Source organism: Copidosoma floridanum, unplaced genomic scaffold, assembly GCF_036245765.1.
Source record: "Copidosoma floridanum isolate Cflo_tuat_1 unplaced genomic scaffold, Cflo_Japanese_pri ptg000013l, whole genome shotgun sequence".
In the NCBI taxonomy this organism is placed as follows: Eukaryota; Metazoa; Arthropoda; class Insecta; order Hymenoptera; family Encyrtidae; genus Copidosoma; species Copidosoma floridanum.
Window position 1 is genome coordinate 33,731,933 of NW_028321890.1, and position 21,424 is coordinate 33,753,356.

General features: G+C 47.8%; 1 protein-coding gene across 1 annotated transcript in view; it reads left to right on the forward strand.

Annotated features, from left to right (window-relative positions):
* LOC106646724 (neural cell adhesion molecule 2) overlaps positions 1-21,027 on the forward strand; it is a 201,945-nt gene extending 180,918 nt beyond the window's left edge. The window contains exons 5-14 of the mRNA XM_089591267.1: positions 639-845; positions 10,812-10,966; positions 14,282-14,426; positions 14,509-14,639; positions 15,608-15,767; positions 15,850-16,149; positions 17,082-17,381; positions 18,597-18,845; positions 19,209-19,363; positions 20,589-21,027. Of these exons, the coding sequence (XP_089447393.1) occupies positions 639-845; positions 10,812-10,966; positions 14,282-14,426; positions 14,509-14,639; positions 15,608-15,767; positions 15,850-16,149; positions 17,082-17,381; positions 18,597-18,845; positions 19,209-19,363; positions 20,589-21,011 (2,225 nt within the window). The 3' untranslated portion in view covers positions 21,012-21,027. The remainder of the gene's footprint in view (positions 1-638; positions 846-10,811; positions 10,967-14,281; positions 14,427-14,508; positions 14,640-15,607; positions 15,768-15,849; positions 16,150-17,081; positions 17,382-18,596; positions 18,846-19,208; positions 19,364-20,588) is intronic.
* The last annotated feature ends 397 nt before the right edge of the window (positions 21,028-21,424 follow it).

Here is a 21,424-nt window from a genome sequence, read left to right on the forward strand (position 1 = left end):
GCGAGTGTCATTGTCCCTCCACCGTCGTAATAATGCTCCACTCGCGCGACCGCGCGCATAAAGAGAGGAACTCTCGGCAAATTAAATCACTATACTATTTTATTCCCTCCTCGCTCCATATATATTATGTACAATCGCATGCAACGACTATTGTTATTTTTTATGTTCCTTTTTACATGTACTTATTTAGGTCACCCCCTTTTTTCTGATGGCGTTGGCATACACTTCACGTTTGAAGCTCCTTTCGGTGGATTAAAAACCGTGTGCTTTTCCCACTCCCCCCCCCCTCCTTTTTTTCATCATTTTCTCCCTGCCAGGGAAACATTTTTGCTTCCGCGCGTACACACGGCACGAGCAAAGACTCGAAAAAAAATAAAAGTCCCTCGAAGCTGGTGGATTAACTTACGAGGGTTGTACACGTGCGCGCTTTGAGGGAAACATCTTGATTAAAAGTACCGTACGAGGTGAGAAAGTAATACCCACACCACACGATCCTATATTATGTACCGAAAAGAAGCGCCGTTTAAGCGGTAACTTTTCAGGGGTCGTTACCCAAAATTCAGCATCGCCAGAGATTGCTTGTCATGCTATACAACCGTATATACTTGAATTGTAAGTAATTGTCGAACGATCAACAGGTAATCCAGTGCCTACGGTGCGATGGTGGCGGGACGGTATGCTGTTGGAGGCGAAGGACGAAGCGAGTGGCTACCCGAACGTGAGGCAAAACCTGCTGATCGTGAAGAACCTCAGCAGGGCGGACTTGCACGCGAGGTTCGAGTGCCAGGCGTCCAACAACAACATAAGCATGCCCATCTCTACCCACGTGGCCATCGAGATACACCGTGAGTATAAAATAGTATACATTACACGTAAAATTTTATTGTTCGTATGGTTACTTTTTGGCATTTTGTACCCTCTGTTGTCACCTCGTGTGAGAACGGTACACTGGCATTATGATTAAAAAAAAAAAAAAAAAACCAGCATGACTCATACGCGATCCCAGTCAAAGTGATTCCGTTTAGAGATAAGAGGTTGCATCGCGATTCAACCCAGCGACTGTATACACGGCGTCTCGCGGCTTTTACTCACGTCGAGCGAGACATTGAGATTTATCCTCCCTCAGCCGAGGAGCATATAAAAGGCCCACGCTACAACGTGTCGGAGCCACTGCCCGAGATAAGCGTATTAAAGCTACGATAATCATCGCCGTAATAAATCTTGGCTGCTGAAGACACGCGGCCGCGCGCGAGAAAGACCGAGGAGTTGATGAAGGAGAGCAGAAGAAGAAAAAATAACAACCCGCGATAAGCTCGTGCACGCAGGCGAGGAGCAGAGAGAAAGAGAGCTGTTGAAGCCATGGCTTCCAAAGATATATAATATCTATTACTAATATTATTACGTGTCTATATCCTTGAGTGAGATAATTTTTTGTATTTGTATACGATGATTACCCTACACGTGTATACATAACGAGAAAGTACGAAGTAAAAAAGGATCGGTCACAATACGGGTATACATGGGTGCTCAACTACGCAAACGTTATTGTCGATTGCGCGTACATATAGGGTTGGACGCGCGTGTCACGATAGCTATCGTTTTCGTGCAGCCCACGCGGAAAAGCCGCCGTCCTGTCCTTTCCACTTTAATATTTATTCTGTACTCGAATCGCACACATACACATGCGCGCAGGCACGTACACAAGCGAGTTGACGGGGGAAAAAAAAACAGAGGCCACGCGATAAATCCCCGTATCATCTTGGCGTGATAACTTTTTGTGACCGTCGAGGTTACACGTATACGCACACACACAGGAGACCCGCACTCGCGCATAATCAATCTGATTCTTCGTTGGGGTGTGTTTAGGGGGGGTTGGATATATCTCGGGGTTGGATCCGAGCGGCAGAAAATACGCGCTCGAGCGAAAGGGATCTGTCGTTGAATACGTTGGTGAGTTTCGTGTGTCGCAGAGCCACGCGATACGTAAAAGAGGCAGCAGAGGTGCCTTTGCTTTTTTTTTTTTTTTTTTTTTTTATCATTGTTTGGTTATACGCCAAAGTTTTGGGCGCAAAAAAAAAAAAAAATAGAAAAGCTTGCCTGACGTTTTTGACGAAATTGAGTTTTTATCGAGATCCGAGTCCTAAGAGAGAAACCAAACAATTTTGGTGTAATAGCGATTTCCTCGTGTATACGTTTAAGGGAAATTGATTATGTTAAATACCGATATCTCGAGAAGAGACGAGACGGTCTGTATAAACAAAATACAAGTGTCAGGGCAAGAGGTCAAAAAGTTTCCTCAAGACGATAGGGGGCTTATAAAAAATTTTCGAGAAGAGACGATGAGTACCGACAGTTAAATCTGTCCTTCCGGACCATAAAGCGGACCGTAACCGGAAGGACAGGTATAACTGTAGGGAAAGTTTACTCTATCATCTTTCTGTATGAGCCTATTAATTCGTTTCCGATTCGTCTGGAAGCTATATGCGGTATAGATGTCGAATAATTCAGTAGTTTTTAGAAAATGTCTGCCAGTTGCTAAAAACTCACCATCAGCACCACTCCCATCATAAGATGGTTCGAATAATAAAAGATTCGCATAGATATAAATACATCATTTTTAGAGTTGCGTAAGGAAAAAAAAATTAAATGTAAAATTCTACGTCCCCGAATAATTTTGACTGGTAAAATAAACTATAGACCCCTGTTAAAAAAAATTGTTGTTAGACCAATACAAAGTTTGTTTTGCTAGAAAACTAAAATAAATCGAATCGAATAAATAGAAGGAACACGAAGTGGCCGCTTCAAAGTGTCTGGCACGTGATTGTTTGTTTGCACAGAGCAGTGTGTGTACACACACGAGGAGAGATAAGAAAAAATAATAAACGGAAAAATTGCGCTTGGTCACACGTGTGTGTTTCCTATCCTCCAATCCGTGATTGATTGTCATTCCTGATAGGACATGCGAGCATTATTTTAACGATGGAGTCTTTATTGAATTTCCGGATGAAAAAAAAACGTGGTTTATACAGGTACACGGTGAAAACTGTTGAAATACTAAATATGGTATACGTTATCACCTTTTTCCGTAGCTTTATATCGGTTGAAGTTGTTTAAATAAAAGTTATTGTTATTTTTCTTCGTCTGTATAATTTTAGGACCATTTTTGTCTAACTAAGACTTGAAATTTTTATTTTTTATTTTAACACTGTCCCAGAAACAATCTAGTCACATTGAAGTATCATTAACGAAAAGTATAGTAGATCCTGCAGTAAATACTAGACTGGAACCAATTGCAGCAATAAGTACAACTTGTAATATGACTTAGTGAAGAAACAACTAAAGCGGTCGCAACTCTTGAAAAACACTAAAAAAAAAGGACGTACAAACGTATACCGCATGTAACGTATCAAAAAAAAGGTACGCGTTAAAACGATCGTGATTAAAGGTCGCGAAATGAGTTGATAAATGAAAAGCCATCGTCACTCGGGAGAAGAGGGGCGCATCCATTCCCGTAGATACAAATTGCATGCACGCATTCCTTAACCCAAGCACCTATAAACCTCCGCACCACCCGCGCAAATGGAAGGAGAAGGAGCTCGAGTGGGATACACGTACAAGGCGCGAGAATACGTCCCCCCGGTGGATCCTATCAGTGCTCCCGGGACGCACGACTACGTATACAGTGGCGCCACGTAAAGTGCCATACCACTCCCACCCCCCCTGTTCTTATCTCACCCCGGCGCAAAGAGCCTAACTATACCATCAACGTCCGATACGAGGCGCGTGGGAGGGAAAGTTTATGTTTATGCACCACGCGCTCGTATACGCGTGTCTCCACGTGTTGGCGTTGTTGTTAACGCGCGCGTGTACCATATCTCAAGTAAGTATACGTACAAACGTACATACATGTACGCTGCGGGCCAGAAGCGAGTTGCGTGCATGGGATATTAACAAATCCTTTCACCACTGTCCACGTAACCCCTTCGTCTCTTCCCAACGAGCTATAATATAATTACACACGTGTTGAGCTTTCTTTATCTACCTCCCCCGTGAAATCGATGGAAAGCGGTAATAAAACGAAAGGCTGGAAAAATCGGTAAAGCGCCGATACTGCAGTATTATGGCGCGGCATATAAGCGCAAAGAGAAAGTGCCCGAGACGGTAAAGGGATGTATCTAATCTTAATCCGAATTGAAATTCACGTGGCAATCTCGCGTACTTACGTAAGTGCTCCGAACCGTTCAGGGGGAGGGGGGAGGCTATTCCGGGCAATCGATTTTCGCGCAAGCAGCCCCAAACGGCGGAACGCAAGCCACCACCACCACTTACCTATCCAACCGACGTTCGCCTGGCGCCTCGAGGCTCAGCAGCAGGAGGAGGAAGAGTGTAGTGGAGAACATCGGAGAGCTCTATCGTGATTTAGCGACAGTGTCGGGTGGGTTAGAGGAGGGACACATCCTGCTTACCGGGTAGAGAGAGAGAGAGGAGCCAGCCGGAGAGGAACACTGTAATAACCCGGGTGTGGTGGGAAAAGGCTATGCGGGGGGGTAAAGCCTAATAACCGGACTAAAATATCGACAGAGTTACGTCATAACTATCTCAAGGCACGAAACTTTGACTTTCGTGCATTATACGTACAGCCCGCGAGCTTTCAGCCAAAGCTCTATCTCCCCCCCCTCTCTCTCTCTCTCTCTCTCTTGGGTGCTGTAATTTTGCAATCTTCTCCGCCAAACTCCCTCGCGAACTCTCTCTCTCTCTCTCGTTTTCTCATCCATGCGGTATAGTGTCCGGCGAGCTGTCTTTTGAGACTCGTATACCCTCGCGCCATCGGCTTTCGAGATATAGGGCCGGGATTAGGGCCCACACGGAGGTGCTGCGCCTTCGAGTTGTCCACCTCTGGTTTTCTGCACTTACAACAGAGTATCTCGAAGTCGAGGTAGGCAAGTTAATTATTTCATTCTCCAATCAACGCGACTCGATGTTAGTTATTGCATGGCGAGAAAATATCGACAGTGGAAAAAGGGCCCTTGGCGTGGGGTGTTTATTTAATTAAGCTTAACTCGGGCAGCTGTAGGTTTTTATTCTCACTCTGAAAAGCTTTTATTTTTTTTTTATTTATTTATTTTTTTTTTTTTTTCAAACGAGAGCACTAACGATCGCGCCGAGCTAAATCTCGTATTTACTGCAGCTGCTTATGCGCCTTAATTGAGAGTGCTAGTTTTGCCCGTATTTAGCGTAGGGCCGTGGGGTCAGGTGGGGCGGGGTCGACAAATCGGATCGCCGAATTCTCGAAGCGGAATAATCGATGGCGAATAAACGCGAGCAAGGGTGCATGTATATATATATATATATATATATATATATATATATATATATATATATATATATATATATATAGTATTGGTGCACAATGGGAGAGCGGAGGGGGCCAAGCTGTTTCCGGGTCGAAACGTAATCGACGCTCTGCGCCTTTTCTCCTTCTCTGTTTTTCTCGCAGCTTTTGGTCCACTGCACTGCCGGCTGGCCGACTTAGTGTTATAACAAAGTTTGGCTGAAAAAAAAAGAAAAAAAAACAAAGGTAAAAATAAACCCGAAGAAGTGCTGGCAGACAACGAGAGGGAAAATAAAAGAAAGAGAGAGAAGTCTTATTTTTGCACTCGAGAAAAACGATTTTCTCTCGTCGTCCTTTATACCAGGCTTTTCTGTTTTTCTCCCTCTTTTTATTTTTTTTTTTTTTATTTTTACTTACCGAGGAACGTTTTTGCTCCGCGTGGCTTCGATAGCTTAAACATCGAGATACGGTAACTCCGCGCACCAAGAGATTTTACCTATTGTCTCAGCATTATGGAAGGAAGATAAGCTCTGCTTGACTCTTTTTTTTTTCACTAGTGGAGTTGGAAATATTTTGGAGTATAAAACACCCTCATCTCGTTGGTGATGTATTTATAAAGATCCTCGGTTGCGCGTGTACTCGTGTGCTTCGATGACGAGGTGAAAATAAGGCCGATTCATTGCAGAAGTAAGCGCAATAATTGACGAGAGGGTCCGAAAAACGAGCTGCAGTCCATTCCTGCGATACTACCAGAGAAAGAGAATCCCTCGAGCCAGGGAGAGAGAAAGAAAGCCCGGATTCTCCTTAATCCACGCGATCTCGGCATCAGAGCAGCGCGCGTCTGAGCACAATAACAGCCCCCCCCCCTTAATTCCTCCTCTGTACAGCTTAGCTCTGGCGTGGAAAAGAGGCCAATGAAATAAGGGCCAGCAGCACCCGAGAGAACAGTAGTAGATGGAACGAGAGCCAAAGGGGGTGGGGGAAGAAATAAGCAGAACGATAATCACTGAATGGGGAGATTATTAGGCAGACTCGGATAGATAGAGAGAAAGCAGTGCAAACGCCGGGGGATTGAATCGAGCGGCTGTTCCTCCCCCCCCCACTTATCCGTAAGAAGGGAACAGTATGGAGAATAATGGTTGGGTGGAGGGACGCTTGCATTACTCCCTAATCGAGCCTGACTAATTAGAGCCCAGTTTACCGGTAATGGAGTCTACCTCCCTCTCTCCGCAGCTCTTCCACCTGAAATTGGACGACGCGTGTACGGGAGGGCACCTGATTTGCAGGCTAAGAGCACACACATGTACACTGAAAACAAGCAAACTTTGCGAAACGTCATACAGTTTTTTTTTTTTTTTTTTTTTTTTTCTGCAGTGGTGGCATGAGTTTAAAATAAAGCTGAGCTTCGAACTTTGGGGGGGGGGTGAAAAATTGATGAAATTAAACTTCGGAATGTTCCCTGCATCAGGTGACTATACGTATAAAATGGCCGGGGAAAATTTCGTAGAGCCAAGGTGCCCAAGGGGGCGAACGGCGGGGATATGACGGTGCGGTAACAGAGCTCACGGGAATTACGAGGGTACATCGCTCTCTTTCGCGATTTACCCCTCGATTCTTCCCCCCCAAAGAGGAAGAGACGAGGAGAAAAAGCGAGTCGCGACAAGTGAAATTCTTCCTCCGACCGTCGATCTCCTCCTCGTTTTTTTCCAAGGATTTTCACCCCCCCCCCCTCGGAGGACTGTCTAGCAGCTGTCTGTCGCGTGAGAGGGAAAACGTTTCTAGGGCGAAACGTCTATTTTATTTTCATTACGTTGTCACTGAGAAAACGACGGGGGACGTGACGCTGCCTTGGCAAGTACTACTGCGCTGATTTCAGTAGATCCAGACCCTCGTTGGTCAGACCGCGAACTACGACTACTTTTAGCTGGATGTACGTAGATAAAATTGCTGGTTCTACTTTTTCCTCCTCGTTCAGCGATAAAATACCATCTTGGCTGTACGGAGACGGCAGAGTGACGCTTTCGGGCGCACTTCCGAGCAAAAACGTTCAGGACTTGGGATCCAAAATTTCGCTTTGGTTGTCCCTGCACTTATCCGACGATTTCGCACCGGGGCTGCATCCATTTGGTAGTAGTTCCGCGCGCTCATGTGTACACACCCACCCGGGAAATGTTTCACCGGTTTTCCATCTCTTTGCGTAGTTGCACCCATGTCTCTGCCACTTGTCCCCGATTTCTTCCGCAAGTACGCGTGTATGTGTCGAGTACTCGGAAAATGCCCGTTTAAAGAGCGAGTGGGATACGATAAATAATACGATACGAGAGGAAAAAAAAAAAAAAAGGTAACAATAACGGAGCGAGAGTCACAATGGATGGAAGAGAAAAAGATGCTTTAAAAAAGCTCAGCTCGGACAATAAACAGCTTCTGCATTTGTCGGCGGCGAAGGGGTGGGGATGCCCACATTGTGCGGCGCGGCCACTCTCCTGTACCTTATACCTACACAATCTCTCGTCGCGCACGCTTTCTTTGTTTATTTTTCGCGCTAAAAGCCGAGGGAAGATCGGCCGGCGCGCTCGAAAGAATGAAAGCCACCACCCCGCGAAGACAAAAGAATTCGCACTGCGCAAAATTGGAAAGTCTATACAGCCGAGCCCCGGTTTTTCTTACGCGATAACTAAGGGGAGGGTGAAAGAGGAAATAGAGAAAAGGAGGCAGACGGACTGGTCACGCGGGAACAAAACGCCGCCGTAGGTCGGCCACGGGGGGCGACCCCCTCCCCCCCTCTTGGTGGGGGAGTTAATAGAAAACTCTTTCTTTCCCTGGAAATTGAGCCCGGATGGTGCTTAAAATAACGAACCGAAATTCCCCCGTGAAAAACGGCCCACCGGTGCAATGAAAGGGTGTAGAGGGGGAAATGACACGAGCGGAACAGTTCGGCCCTCTCGAGTCTGATTGTGTGCAAACGAAGGGAGACCCGCGCGCTTAGAAAAAGGGCCAAAGAGAACGAGGGGAGGAAAGACGGGAGGGGACTGCTTTTGATGCTCGAAGAGTCTGAAGGGCCCTCTCAGACGTGGATCGCGCCAGTGCGAGTCGAGTGAGTCTCGGGTGACCCCTTCCCTTATACCCTGTACTGCAGCGACAACTACGAGGGTTGGCGAGCGTACGGCACGCGTCCCTACCTCCCCGATACATCGCGCGCTTTTCCCTCCCGTTTGGTTCACCCACGGCTGTCTCGTTTATTTTTCACCCTCGGCCTCCTCATCTCCAGCCCTCTTTTTTCCTCCCATTTGGTTTTTCGACTCGCTGATCTCTCTCTCGCGCGCCTCCGTGTTGACCCACCCGTGCCCTGGAATTTCTGACCCATCGGGGGGAAAAAAGAAAACGCGGAGCGGGACCAAAGTTTTTCTATTTCGTTCCTTCCTCTATCTCTGTTTACTCCCCTTCGTTTCTCGCGCTGTCTGTTCTTCCAATAAGTCCCTCGATCCTTTTAGCCGCGTCGAGCGACCATCTTTTCCGAGTTTTTATTCTCCTTTTTCCCTTTTTGTCGCAGATTGCTCCCGGCGAATTCATTTTCAAAAAAACCGAGCTCCCGCTTGTTTTCGGGGGTTAACGGAGCAAGGCCTTTTTTGTTCTTCACGCTGCGCGAGTTTTTTCGGTCTCGCGATCGACAAAACGGAGCGAGGGATTTCTCCGAGACGGAAATATTTTGTAAATCCTCTCAAAATTGTACTAAGAGTTTTACCCCACGAGTGATAATGTTCGGCGGAGTATATACACATAGAACCCGGGGAGCAAACGGGAAAAGCCAAACAGGCGGTAATGGCTGCGCGCAAAAACTCCTGCCACGCTACAGGCGTGCGTATAAAGCCCCCCCCTCCCTTCGAGCGTATTTTCAATTCGCGATGGCAATAAGTCCGGGGACTACTCGCGCGTCCGTATGTTACCTTTGGCCTTAGCGCTTCGTGCAAATATCGAGCAGTTGGTATTTATTTTTCCCCTTTTTCGCTGTTTTGGTCGCGTATCCAGTATCCAGTTAATTTTTACGCCACGCCATGTACGTACGTAATCCCCGGGAATTATCGCTTCGGATCGCGGGGGCTTTAGTGTTTACGACCCTCGTAGATCCCCCTTCCCCATTTTTTTATTTTTTTTTTTTTTTTAACTCTGGAAAATTGAAAAGAAAAGTGCCACGAGTAAGTTTTGAAATATTCCCGTGTCCCGTGTGGATCGTTTCAATGCTCTTATGAAAAGTGATTCAGCGACGGGAGGTAGAAAAGAGCAGCACTCGAATTCGAGGGGGATAGGGGGAATGAAAAGGTAGAAACGCGACGAAAGAAAATCATCTAGTTATAGAAATGTAAGCAAAAGCGAAAGAAGTCGGCAAAGCTTAAGCAGTCGGGATAAAGGGACTTGGTGAGAAAGGAGGGAACGTAAAAAATTTTTCATTGGGAGTCAAAAGTTTTAAGCAGGGAAAGTTTAATTCCGAGCTCGGCAGCTCGCAAGGGAAGGGGAGAAAAGACGAGTCGCTTGAATGGAGAATCTCGCAACTCCCTCCTTTTCACGCCACTTTCTCTTGATCTTTCCCGCGCTTGTTTTCCTTCTCATTTCGTTCTTATATCCCTCCCTTTCGCACCCCCTTAATTCACTGTGCTGATTTTTGCTCTCTTCCTCCTTTAATCTCTCGCCCTCACCCCTCATCCCCCCCCTTCGCTGGTCTTTATTTGCAGTCCCATTCGTCGCACTTGAGTATTGTGAGCCTTCGCTCGAGAGTTCTTTCTTTTTTGTGATCCGTGCATCCAATGGCTGTAAGAAAAAAAATTTTTTCACCCCTTGCGCGACGTGGATACTCTATTGATTTTTACAAGTTGCTTCGGTGTCTTCACAATTTATTTTCATGTAAAAACATAAACGTTAGATTTGATTCTTTTTTTTGTACATTTTTTGTTGTTTGCGAATTGTCTTTGCTGAACGAGTTTAACGAAAGCCTTTTTATTGGTAAAAAATGGCCCTTTTGACGTAAAAATTTTTCCCCACGGATTTGATACGCAAAGCCTCCTTGTCTCACAACCGGCTAAAACTAAAATTCCAACCGCCAACTTTACGTTAAACAAACTGCTCCCGGCTCCCACGTACCCAACGTGCCCGCTACACCGTAAGTAGGGCTATAGGTCGTCGATCCGGACGCTTCGCGCTGGGAAACAGAAGTTCGCTGATTTGCCGCCAGTGCCACTTGGATTTTCGTTTCCGGTGGCTGCACTCGTTCGAAATGCATTAGGACCAGCGCGGCCGGAGTTTAAGTCTCGGCGAGTACCAGCCGGGGAGCCCCTTACTTTGGCCCAATGTCGTTTTGACCCACATACCCCGTGTGCCGCTTGATTTTTAAAATTTTTGCAGGGACGACCCGGAGTTAAGAGGAATCTTGACAAACCAGAATTTACTCGAAAAAGGTGAAAACGAAAATTGTCCATTTTTGTTTCAGTTCGTCCGCTGAAGGTGACCATAAACACAGACAAGGACACGCCATTGAGCGCTGGTCGCAAGTACGAGCTGAACTGCGTGTCCGTGGGCTCGAGGCCGTCCGCAACGGTAACCTGGTTCATGGACAACCAGCGCCTCACCAATTACACCTCGCAGGTAAAGAGACGTTTTAATCCTCGTTTTCGACGACTCTGGATTATTTTCACCCATCGCGGACGAATGAAAAAAAAAAAAAAAAAGAAGGTCTTTTTCATCAATTAAGCGACAGAGGAGAGCTTTGGGGGACCCCGTAAAGAGCGGATAAATGAAACGTCGGTCCTCCTTATCAAAAGAATCGGGGCGAAACAAAAGGAGTGCGAAGGAGAGACGGGTCAAAAAGAAAAATTCGACGAGGAAGAAAGAAAGATATGGGCGGGATGGGGGGAAAGACTCGAGAGCCGAGATTATAAGATATTCGAGTAGACGTTTCAAAGTGAATTAACGCTAAGTAATGAGAGAAGAGGAGGAGCGCCAAACAAGGGGAGAAAGGGAGAGCGCGATGTTGCGGGCACTTCGTCCTACACTTTTCATTAATCGCGAGATTAAAACGACGGGGCTGGAACGGGGGGTTTGGCTCTTCGTCCCCTAATGAAGTCAAAAGGAGATGTGTCACCGCGTCTGGAGTGTAAAAAAAGGGGGTGACCCGGATGACTGTGGACTCTTTTAGCTGCTGGTCGCCAAAAATTAAACCATTCGTGACTCCCTGGAAACGAGCGTGCGTGTCTGTGTATTTTATATAACCGAGGATAGCAGGTAGCAACTGTTAGCGAATTCGTAAACTCGTTATTATCATTTGCATTTGAGGGTTTTTTTTTTTTTTTTTTTTTTTTTTTTTTTTCTTCGGCGGCAGAGTAGAAAAATGGGTGAAAGTTAATTGACGGGCACACGATTTTGCTTTTAAAAGTACATGCAGATTCCCGCGTTGTATTTGCCGAGGACGCGCGTCTTTTTCGCACTCGCGAGAGCAAACACCGGTCGGAGCTGGTAATTACACACTTTTTTTCAATCATACTCTCGAGGTATTTTTAACCTCGTTAAAAACTCCCCGTCGCGCTTTACCAGTGTTTTCACGAACGACTACACGCTACACTCCCTGAAAAAAAAAAAAAAAAATCAACCTTCGCCTCCGAGAAGTTTATTATTATTCAAAGCGCGCGAAACGAGCGTCACGCCCTCTTGGCCATTACTCCGAGCCGAAATCTCCCATCTGGGACTTTTCGCCCGGGTGGTCGCGCCACCGGGAATCACCGGCATCAGCTCGTGCCGTATCGGTATTTGCATCATTTCGGCCATTAGCTGGGCGCACACGCTATGCGGCAATTACAACGGGCACCGGTTGATGGCGCGAGGAGTGAAAAACCGCGCGATAATCTCGCTACGATCGGCCCACCCTCCACCGCTGGATCTGGTTTCGCTGCGTCTCTCGATTACGATCGGAAGCCCCCTTGCTTTTCTTTTTTTTTACAATCGAAGAGCCTTGCTTGGTAACGACAATCCGATAAACTTAATTCCAAAAGTAATAAACGTCAACTGGCGCGAATGCGCGTTAAAACGAAGCAAACCGTCCTACGGTCGAGGGTGCAGCTCTTGATTGAGAATAAGAAACTCGCTTGCCCTTACTTCTCATCGAAAATCCATCCATCCTGCATCGGTCGCTAATTGGAGTTTCGTATAACAGAGTAAACAAGTACATTTGTATACAAAGGCATGAAATGTACAATCAATCAACTCGGAAAAGTCGAAGGTTGGAGATTAGAGCCCGGGCGATTTGATATTCATGCGGTTATCGTGTTCAAGGCCGGTCTGACCAAACTCGGACATTTCTACTTGATGATTCTTACACAGCCTACATATTATACCCTACGCCCTACGCTGTACACTTCACGCGGTACACATCGTAAAGTAGACATTATTTCATGATCTTGCCGTGCGTTTCGTAGAAAAACAATCACGTCTATATTCGTATGGCACGTAGCCATACACGATAGCGTGCATCAGTTGAAAGCTCCGATTCATTACTCTCGAGCCCATATACGAACGGCGCTGATTCCCCAAGATCAGGGCCAATAATCCAGTGGCAGTCGGTTAACTACCCCGCGGAGCTTAGGTGTATGCATGTATAGGCGCGTGCAAGTAAGCCGGAAGAGGCTGGGAACACGACGATTCCGAATGCATTGCGGAAACGCGCGGTACAGTAACACTATATACCCGCGGTTCCGATGCTCCCTATATATTTGTACGTATATAGGCCACGAATGCATGGGTGTACAGGGCGGGGATGACTGTCATGTCGGAGTCTAGTGCCGGTGGGAATCGACGTTCATCAGGCAGTACATCACGCGTCGACCGCAGATGAAGTTGGTACACAGACAGACATGCACCCACATATGGGGGGGGGGCTTGGGGTGTGTGTATGTATATGGTAAAGGTGGCGTATACGCAGCCCGACTTCACGTGATCCGCGATTTGAATTGCCAGAGGGGGTATGCACAAGGCCTGCTGCTGGAGAGAAATTATACACGCTGGTTGGGTGTTTGAGAGTACAGGCGCGTGAGCCCGCGTGTATACGTATACACTGTATGAGGCCGTGTAATAGATAACGGGCTGTCGCGCCCGAATCTATAGAGGCTGCCGTACCACCGCTGGACTAGCAAATCCGACTGTGGATATGGAGAGGTTGCGATGTTCATCGCGGCTGATTTTCGACAGGCAGAACAAAGGGGGTTTTTTTGTTTTTTTCTTCTTTAGCCTATAGATGTTTCAAATTTCATTCTCTCGAAATTTCAAAATTTACCCCGAGGAGACAAGTACAACTGGGTCAGTCTTGCAGGAAATAGTTGCTCAATTATAGCTATTATTTCGAGTTTCGCTGGAAACGAATGGCACCTATACGCAGACGTTCGCCAGTTTTATCCCACGAGAGGAGGGACGCTTCGAGGGTCCCGTTCTAATTAAACTCCCTTCACGCTCGATGAAATCAAGACATTTCCTTTAAAGGACACAAAACGTCGGCCACAACGCTCGGCCGCTGTTGTACATGTACTGCCCACCTGCTATATTTTCAGTGCTCGCTCGCACATGAATATTAAATTGACCTAGTCTCCGTCCGCTAACGAACCTTAGAAACAATTTACGTTCCACGTCTATAATATACACACACGTCTTATTGTCGCTTTTTGGTATAAATATTTAATTTAAATTTATGTGAAACGAGAAGTGATTAGCCCTCCGGTAGTTTGCGGGTAAAGTGCAATATCGAGGTCACTCGAATGGTTGGCACACTTTGTAAGCCTTTGAATAATATACAAACGTGTGTGTGGTTTCACGTGCAACGTACGATCATAATCGTCGTGTACGAGTTGCCGCGCTCAAACGGCAATGTACATGTATATTAATCATCGTCATCGGGGTGATTTAAATGTTTGATTTCAGTCGTCGAAGGACGGAAACGTGACGTCGTCGATATTGACGTTCACCCCGCAGGTGGAGGACAACGGCAAGTTGATAACCTGCAGAGCGGAAAATTCACACATTCCTGGCGCGGTGGAGGAGGGCTCGTTGAAATTAAACGTCTACTGTAAGTACCTCGGTATACACTTTCAAGTTTTGCGAATCAAGAGGCTGATTTTAACGAAATGGTCCCGCGTTGTCGATTGCAGACGTCCCTACGTTGAACCTGAAACTCGGCGCCAGCATGAATCCCAACGACATCGAGGAGGACGACGACGTGTACTTTGAGTGCCAGGTCAACGCGAATCCCCCGGCGTACAAAGTCATCTGGAAGCACAACGTGAGTTATTGCACCCTTTTTTTCCCACCCCGAAAATTCATCCGAAACTCGTCTAGCAACAACCACCGCTTCCGCTCTCGAATTTTCCCTTCCCTTTCTCCGCGTTTTCATGCAAAAAAAAAAAAAAACGAAGCAGCAGCGGCTGGTGGAGCTCTTCGCGTGTAAGAAAGTGCAGAGACGACAAAGTATTTGCGGTTCCTCCCCTTTGGGCGCGAATTCCTTTGCCGATTTACACCGGAATTTCTAGTTTTCCGAGTTTAGAGACGGAGGGGAAAAAAAAAGTCTCATCCACTGCAACACCGGCAGCCAGTGAAAATTCATTGCGGCCGGCGAAATAAGCAGAAAAATGTATGCCTCGGCCGTGCCCCGCATATAATGAAACTCGACTCGCTGCTTTTGTGTACAACCCACCTTTTATTTCCCTCTATCTCTGCTCTCCTTTCGCGTCTCGAAACTAAATTGAAATTTCCTCCCTTGGCGTCATCAGCCACGTATCACTTTGGGCCCACTTTTCACCCTCGGTAAGAAAAACGTTACACGCGACTCGTGCACTAATACCTTCGGGCGCTCATGTTTGTACTTTGTGTAAGAGCGCGCGGTGGCTCGGTCGGCTAGGTCGTGGATTGGCACGCGGGAGACCGTGGTTCAATTCCCGGCCAGTGCGACTTTTACGGGCAAAGTACCTCTGTGTCTTTCACATGAGCTTTTTCACCACGCAATGCTCCTCGAGGAGGGTTTAGGCGACCTTCTCGCAGCAAATTTGCCTAATTCCCCCTACCCCCCTCCCAGTGATGGGAGGCCTCCCATCCCTTTCCTTGTCCCTTTCCCAAGTGCTAAGTGCCCATAGTAGTGCCCTTATTAAAAAGGAGCCGGACGTAGAGCACTATAGTATAAAAAAAAAAAAAAAAAATTTGTACTTTGTGCCCTATATAAGTGACGTTATTTACCATTTCTTATCCTGTTGGCAGGGCAACGTGTTGCAAAACAACGCCAAGCAGGGCATGATAGTGCAGATGACGAGCCTGGCCCTGCGCAAGGTCAAGCGCTCGCAGGCCGGCAACTACTCCTGCACGGCCAGCAACGTCGAGGGCGACGGCTTCAGCAACAACGTCGAGCTCAAGATCATGTGTAAGTATCTATATCGTAGCGAAACAACTCGTGGGTATAGAGAGATGGTGGAGAATTGACGGGTGTTTTTCTCCCCGCGCAGACAAGCCAATTTGCCTGCCGGAGCAGAAGCGGATCTACGGGGTGGCCCGGCACGAGGAGGCCCGCATCTTCTGCAAGGTTGAGGCGTACCCGGCCCCGGACAAGTTCCGCTGGGCCTTCAACAGCACCGAGGAGATGGCAAATGGTCCGGATGCCCGCCACGAGGACTCGACCGACCTGGCCCAGAGCGTCCTCACGTACAAGCCCGCGAGCGAGCTCGACTACGGCACCGTCTCCTGCTGGGCCAGCAACGCCGCCGGGCAGCAAAAGACCCCCTGCGTCTTCCACATCATCGCCGCTGGTGAGCCCTTTTTTTTCATCCTTTTCTACTCGCACACACCAACTAACGGCGTATATATTTATATATATACGCGAAATTTCATTTGGGACGCGACTTTCGTTTTACCGATCCTTGATTATCGTTAACCTGATCCTGCAGCATCGTTATCCGATTATCCGGTCGATCATTGATTTTTTAACTCGATTGAATGATGTATACAGCGGAAATCGAAAAATTATACACCTAATGGAATAACTCGATCGTACGGTCGTACAGTTGTTATTTCGGGGAACAATCATACAATCGATCGATGTCAGAGAGAGGAAAAAGAAAAAGAAAAAGGACGAAACTCTCCGAAAGCCACGAACAAACGGGCGTGGGTGTGCGAGTAATCTCTCGCCTCTCGACAGCTATACGTGACGCAAACGAGTTACACGACGACGGCTCTTGATAATGAAGACAGCCGTGGCGGCATCAGGAGCCGTGACACCGCGACACGCGCGATAACTCCTATGTATATATACATACGTATAATCCAGCGCAACTGTTACACAACAACGGCACGCGCGATGTGCTCACTGTCATCGTGCCCGCGAGCATTTCGTTTGAGACGGCGATTCGTTACCCACGCGACGCGCACTTCTACACCCCTACGTATGCGTACAACAGCAACCGCTTGAAAATCTTCCCCACGAGCTCCGACGAGCTCTTTAGCGCGTCACCTTGCACTCTTGTTACCGTACAACTGGTTAGTTGCCTCTATCTACTTGCACACTTACTTGACATTTTCGTCGCTCGCTAGTCACGTTTGATGTTTATTTCTGGGGGAAGAACGGAAGAAAAAAAACAAACTTAACGTGGTCGTGTCGCTATCTCTTACAGAAAAACAATTCAAAGTAAATTTGTTGTAGCTTATTGATTTGTACTTAAACCCACCCCCCTTCGGTCGACAGGTAAGCCGGAGCCACCGTACAATTGCACGCTGACGAACCAAACGACGCAATCCCTGTCGGTGGAGTGTACGGCGGGTTTCGACGGCGGTCAGACCCAGCACTTCCAGCTCGAGGTCTACGACCAGCACAGCGGCCAGCTCAGGGCGAACGTGAGCGCCCGCGACTCCGCGACCTTTGGCGTTTACAACCTCGAGCCCGGCCGCGTCCTACGCATGGCCGTCTACGCGGTCAACTCCAAGGGACGCAGCGACCCCGCCCTCCTCGAGGGCTTCACCCTCAAGGTCGCCGAAAAGCAGACTGGTAAGTTGACTGTGTTTTTTTTTTTAAATTAATTCCCCACCCCTTGAAGCTCATTGTCCGTGTGTACGTGCTTGGTATATATGTCACGTGTTTGACAATTTTCCGGATACAATGTCATAATTTTTCTCCGTCAATTTTATGTGGGTGGTGTATCGACGCGATGTCAGTAAACCTGGTTAAGCGACCCGAGCAAAATGTGTGTGTATAAATTGACATTGACCAAAAAAAAGTCGCACAGTATACGAGGTGCCGTTCGTTTTAATTCATCGTCAATAATTCAAAACTCGGCTGATATCCAACGAAAAATGTTACCAGAGTCGTATAATTATAATAATAATCGCCGAGCCGGGGACGCGTTAGCATTACTCGAAAATAAAAAATTGAAGAAAAAAAAATCGTCCTCCTATTCTTTCCTCGTGATCGGCGTCGTTTTCGGCACTACAGCCATAACTCGAAAACTTCCAATCTGATGTTTTCTTTTATGCAATATACGAATTGTCGATGCGGTAAACAGATGCATCCGAAAATACAGATGTAGACGGCACCAGCATTTTTTCAAGTACAAAAATCCCGACCTTCGCTCGCCCTAATGAATATCGGCTTTCAAAAGCTCCCCTCTCGCTCCCTTGCGACGACGTCGTTAATATGCAAGCACAAGGGAGGAGAGGGCGGGGGAGCTCGACGTTTTGCCCCGGAAAAATCACGGGAGACGAGAGAGGAGGTACAAGTAGTAGAGAGAATATTCAAGTCCTCTTCCCCGACGCGCCGTCGCTGCCGGAGGAACTCGAGTGGTGCTCCGCAGGTATACACCTCCGCGGGCGAACGAGCACGCGCTTCGAGAATCAAAGTTATTAAGGGGGCTGAGCCGAATGTGTGTATACGGATGGGCGGGTGGGGGGTTGGGCTCGAATTATGCGCGCACAAGTGTGCGATCTGCATATACCTTACGGGGTGAAATAAATTCGCGCGACGGGCTCGCCGTGTTCAAAGATCGCTCGGGATTTACGACGGCTCGCGCGTGGGGCGAAAAAGAGCACCGCGTCCCGTTTTTCTCGGGAAATTGTACTCATCGATCATACGTGGCTATATTTTATAAACAATAATAATAATAATAATAAAAAAAAAAAAAATAAAAACCCATGTATGCTGCACGTGTTGTTTGTTTGTTTGCGTCACGCGTTTTATTGTTGGCAAACTCGAGAAATGCATGCGCAGGAGTAGTGCGCGTACTGTTCACAGGGACCCCCGTGCCTTTCGAAATGACGCCGATACTCGGGATCCTCGTCGGCGTGATAAGCGTCCTGCTGCTGTGCACCGTCATGGTACTGCTGGCGCTGAAGGTAAGGAGCGACCGTAGGGCCCAGAGGCCGGGAGACCTGCCCCTCAAAAAGGCCACGGCCCCGAGCTCCGAGGATCTGTACGACGCCGACGATCGCAACCCCGACGTCGTGCCCACGAACAAAGGTAGGACTCATTTTTACAAGTGCACGTGTTTTGCTACATTCGTTCCAATTAAAAAAGTTTTACGTACTCGTTCCATGGAATAACAATTTGTCGCGTAAAGGGCTCAGGGGGGAGTATTTCGCGCGAGCTTTACAAACTACGTCAATCAAGGGTTGTAACTTTCGAAAGCGCGAAAACTCGTTTTACAAAATTAAAAGCATTCAATTAATTTTGTACAATAACACGAGTAACTTGCCACCAGATATTTGGTTTTTTCTTTTTTTCTTTTTTTCTTTTTGATGACCCTAAAAATCATTAAAACGGGACTGTAGTAAGGAGGACTAAGAGAAAAAAAAAAAAACCTTGCAATGGTCGTGCCCACAGACTCGGACTACCAGCTGACAGGGTCGACGGCCGGCACGCCGCTGGCAGTGCAAACGACGCCGGACTCGACGACCTCGCTTACGGGGAGCCAGCAACCGAATCACCTGCCGACCTACTCATCGCACAACGACTACAACAATTATCCCACGCTGCCGGTGAGTATCTCTCCCTCTCTCTCTCTCTAGCTTTAACACCCGCACGTTACACACATGCACGCGCGTATCCAAAGCTGTACCCCCATCGATTTTAGTACCGCGCATCAGGCATCGCCGCCCAACTTGCATATCGCACACAGGATCCGGACACGCGCGCCGGCACGAGGTTGGGGCATCACGAGCACAACTCTCCATCCGGCGAACTTTCAGTTAATTAGTTCCACAACAAAAGCCCACCCCTGAAACATCATCCCTACCTCTCACCCGTGCATGAACAACAAGAACAACCCCCTCTCTTGCACTCGACTCGCGTTTCATGCTTTAACAAATCGCGTTAATTTAGCCGGCGAAACGAGTTTAAGTATGTGCTACTATGCTTATACTGCACACCCCCCCCATCCCCAACCCCAACCCCGTTATGTACATACACACATGCATGCAACGCCCTCGTCAGAGTTTGGCACCCCCTTCTCTCTATCTCTCTCATCTCTACCAGCACGAACTCTGTATTAGCTACTATACTCGTAACGAGTAATTTCGCCCCGTCCCCTCTGTAATGATCATAGTGCAGAGGAGGGAGCATTTTCGATGTGCGCGGCGATTGTCGAGAGTATAGCTCAGCATCGGTCGTGCTGATTTGTGTTTTCTTCGCTCGCGTCTCCGTGAATACTTTATACCGTCTTGATTAGAAGCGACGCCCCGAGTTCCGGACCAATTGGAAAGACGCGGTTTTGGTATGCAGCCCACGACTGGGTTACGTCAAATTAGCCGAGCCCTATTTCGAGGTTTACGGGTATTAGCCCTTCACCGCGTCGATATACATCTATCTGCCCGTTTGCCTAAGCCAGAGGGTAAATGTAAGCTGTTCCTCGTAAGCTTCTGTGCAGCTGCTTGGCACAAAAATGTATACGCGCTTCCTTGATCCTGAATCCTCGTTCTGTTAGACATGGGTAGATAATTCATTAAGGCTCTCTGGCATAAAAACGATTTTGGCATTAGGCCCATTCAACAAATTTCACATGATTATACAAAGATAAACCGTGCACCGTAAATCCAAGCGCTACAACATATACTAAACTAAAAATAGGGGTGTTTTTGTTGTATCGATAGTAGAATGGAAAAATGATGTACACGTAGCAATCGGTACACATTATGTATAGTTAGTGACCAATAAGGTAGAGAGAGAGGATCCTTGTTTGGAACATGTGATGATTTTTGTTCGCAGCTGAGCGGCGAAGTGACGTACGCGGAGCTGTGCCTGCCGCGGCCCTCAGCCCTGACGACGGCAGCCGGAGCGGACGCGAAGCTAGCGAGCCTCGGTGGCCTGAGCAGCCTCGCTGGTTTCGGCAACAACGGCACCGGCGTGATCATCGGGGGCAAGCACCAGTCCCCGAGCTACCCCAAAGAGGCCACGGTCTACGCGTGCATCGACCACAACGCCCGGCCACCCGTCAAGCAGATCGACCAGCTGTCACCGCCCGGCCTCACCATAGCCACGCCGGGCACGCCGCCAATCAACTCGACGAGCCTCCTCCAACACCAGGACACCCTGCCGCTCAAGGCCCACCAGCACCCCCCGCCCCCCTACCCCCGGGAAGTCGTGACGGTGCGCACGCCCCTTATATCCAGCCAGGAGAGCTGCGTATAGGGACGCGACCCCGGCGCGCTCAACGTCAACGAGTACTACGTCTGATTGCCTGCGAACGCGTCGAACCTCGAAATTACCCTCTCCCCGCACGACCAACCCATCCCATATATATATACTCGCTGACCCCTTTTTCCTCCCTTTGACACCTCTTGCGCCTCGGAATTGGGTAAACCTGTGCGCGTCTATTTGTGTCCGACAGAGAGCTTTTCCTTCACTCCGGGATCTACACTGTCTATATATCATACACTTTTATATAGGTTTGGCGTTTGCGTTACGGTCACTGGGACAAAGTACATCGCGTTCATCTATCCCTTCGTTTCACGATATACCTCAACTTTGCTTTTTTCTCGGTATTACAAATCAATTGTACGTCGTGTTGTTCAAGACTGCCACACTTTTTCACACAAATATTT